A 1,986-nucleotide genomic window follows, 5' to 3' on the forward strand; every position below is an offset into this window, starting at 1 on the left:
GTGGGTCTCAGCAGGCCTCCGTGCCTGGCAGTGGCCCTCCTGGGAGGGCACCTTGGGGCAGATAATGCAGCTGGATGCGAGTTTGCAGCAGGTCAGACCTTTCCCCATGCATAAGCCCCACCTCTGGGGTCTACTGGTGGTGGGAGAACCAGGCAGGGGGAGGGCGGGAAGGGGACAGTCCTGCCCTGCGCTGAGTGGTGCTTGTGCTTGTTCAAGCTGTGAATGAAGCAACCTGCACCTGGAGCGGGCAGCTGCCGCCCCGAAACTACAAGAACCCCGTTTACTCCTGCAAAGTGTTCCTGGGAGGAGTCCCCTGGGACATCACGGAAGGTGAGCGGCCCCCAGCCCTGCGATTGAGTCGAGGAGGGTGTGGATGGAGCTTTTTGGGGCGCCGCTGACTTCTCTCCTCCTGCCCATAGCTGGATTGATCAACACCTTCCGTGTGTTTGGCTCCCTGAGTGTGGAGTGGCCCGGTAAGGATGGCAAACACCCGCGCTGCCCGCCCAAAGGTAATATGCCCAAAGGTAATAGCGACACGGTAGGGTTACGTTTTTTCCCCCATGCTATGTTACAGCACGGATGCTGGGCTGGTACGGCTGCATGTGGTGACTGGATGGTTCACAGCACCGCTGGGTAAACCTCCCGCCCTCACTGGGGTCCGCACCAGCACCTCTGACCTGGCGTCCCCACCCCTCCCTAGCAGGGCTGACGGGGGAAAAAAACCTCTCTGGTGCTTCTGGAACCGTGCGTTGGGGTGGTCGGGCTGTGGGGCGAGAGCCATGCGCACCCTCGGCGTAAAGTGCACATGGTGAATCCTGGTGTAGCTGGCAGGGGCTGAGCCGAGGAGTGCCTGGGCCACAGTCCTGCCTGGAGTAGCTGGGCTGATATGTCATGTAAGCAGAAACAGAGCGAGGAGCCACCAGTCTGCAGGCTGGATGGTGCCTGGTGGCCTCCTTAGTCACCAGAGTGATGTGATGGACAGGGCGCTGCTGATGATGATGTGACTTTAACCCCCTGAACTTACAGTTCTGGGCCAAAACATCCTTGGGGTGGAACAAAGTCCTCTTTCCTGCAGACCGTGCTGGTGGCACCTGCTCGTCCTGTCTAGATGTGGCTTGGGGCAGGGTGGCGGGGGGAACAGTGGCCCACGAGGCACTGGACGTGGGCAACCTGCCCAACCTGTGTGCTCTGTCTGCTGGGGCAGGAGCTGGGAATCGCTGCCCCCTCCACCAGAAGAGGTTGGGGACAGCAGGGTGGCATCAGTGAGTGCTTTTGAGGGTGTCTGTGAGTGGGGGCAATCTGTTTCTCCTCTGCCCCAGCTCTAACAGCCGCTTCTTTCCCTTCCCCTCCCCTCTGAAGGATACGTCTACCTGGTGTTTGAGTCGGAGAAGTCGGTGCGCGCTCTGCTCCAGGCGTGCTCCCAGGACCTGCTGAGCCCCGACGGCCTCAGCGAATACTACTTCAAGATGTCCAGCCGCAGGATGCGCTGCAAAGAGGTGAGCGGGGCCCTGCGGGCGTCAGCGGGGGATGCTGATGGGAGCCCTGGGGACGAGAGGTTGCCTGGCGTTGCCCTGCTCCAGCAGAGCAGGGTTAAAGCAGCAGCAGCAGAAGTCAGGATGGCTGCGGAGCCAGCGGCTTTTGCGCTCACCCATGGGCAGGTCTCTTGGGTCCCCGGTGCTCTGGAGGTGCTGGTGCTGCCAGAGGCCTGGCTCAGCCTTCCAGTCATGGCCCCTTACTGGTGCAGCTGCACGAGTGTGTGGAGTTAGTTGTGGCTCAGCTCTCCTCGAGGCAAAGGGATGTTTTCTGAGGGTCGGGGATGGCTCCTGCTGTCAGCCGAGGGCTCCGGGGGAGCGGTCCAGGGTGCAGCTCTGCCGGCCCTTGGCCCACCCGCCCCCTGGCCTGTGGTTTCAGGTGCAGGTGATCCCCTGGGTGCTGGCAGACAGCAACTTTGTGCGCAGTCCCTCACAGCGGCTCACCCCCACGCCC

At 62.0% G+C, this 1,986-nt stretch overlaps 1 protein-coding gene across 1 annotated transcript in view; it reads left to right on the forward strand.

Moving 5' to 3' along the window:
* CPEB1 (cytoplasmic polyadenylation element binding protein 1) overlaps positions 1–1,986 on the forward strand; it is a 26,136-nt gene that overhangs the window by 22,381 nt on the left and 1,769 nt on the right. The window contains 4 exon segments of the mRNA XM_010143172.1: positions 217–330; positions 420–524; positions 1,360–1,496; positions 1,912–1,982. Of these exon segments, the coding sequence (XP_010141474.1) occupies positions 217–330; positions 420–524; positions 1,360–1,496; positions 1,912–1,982 (427 nt within the window).

The sequence above is a fragment of the Buceros rhinoceros genome, unplaced genomic scaffold (genome assembly GCF_000710305.1).
Source record: "Buceros rhinoceros silvestris isolate BGI_N320 unplaced genomic scaffold, ASM71030v1 scaffold30800, whole genome shotgun sequence".
Classification (NCBI taxonomy): Eukaryota; Metazoa; Chordata; class Aves; order Bucerotiformes; family Bucerotidae; genus Buceros; species Buceros rhinoceros.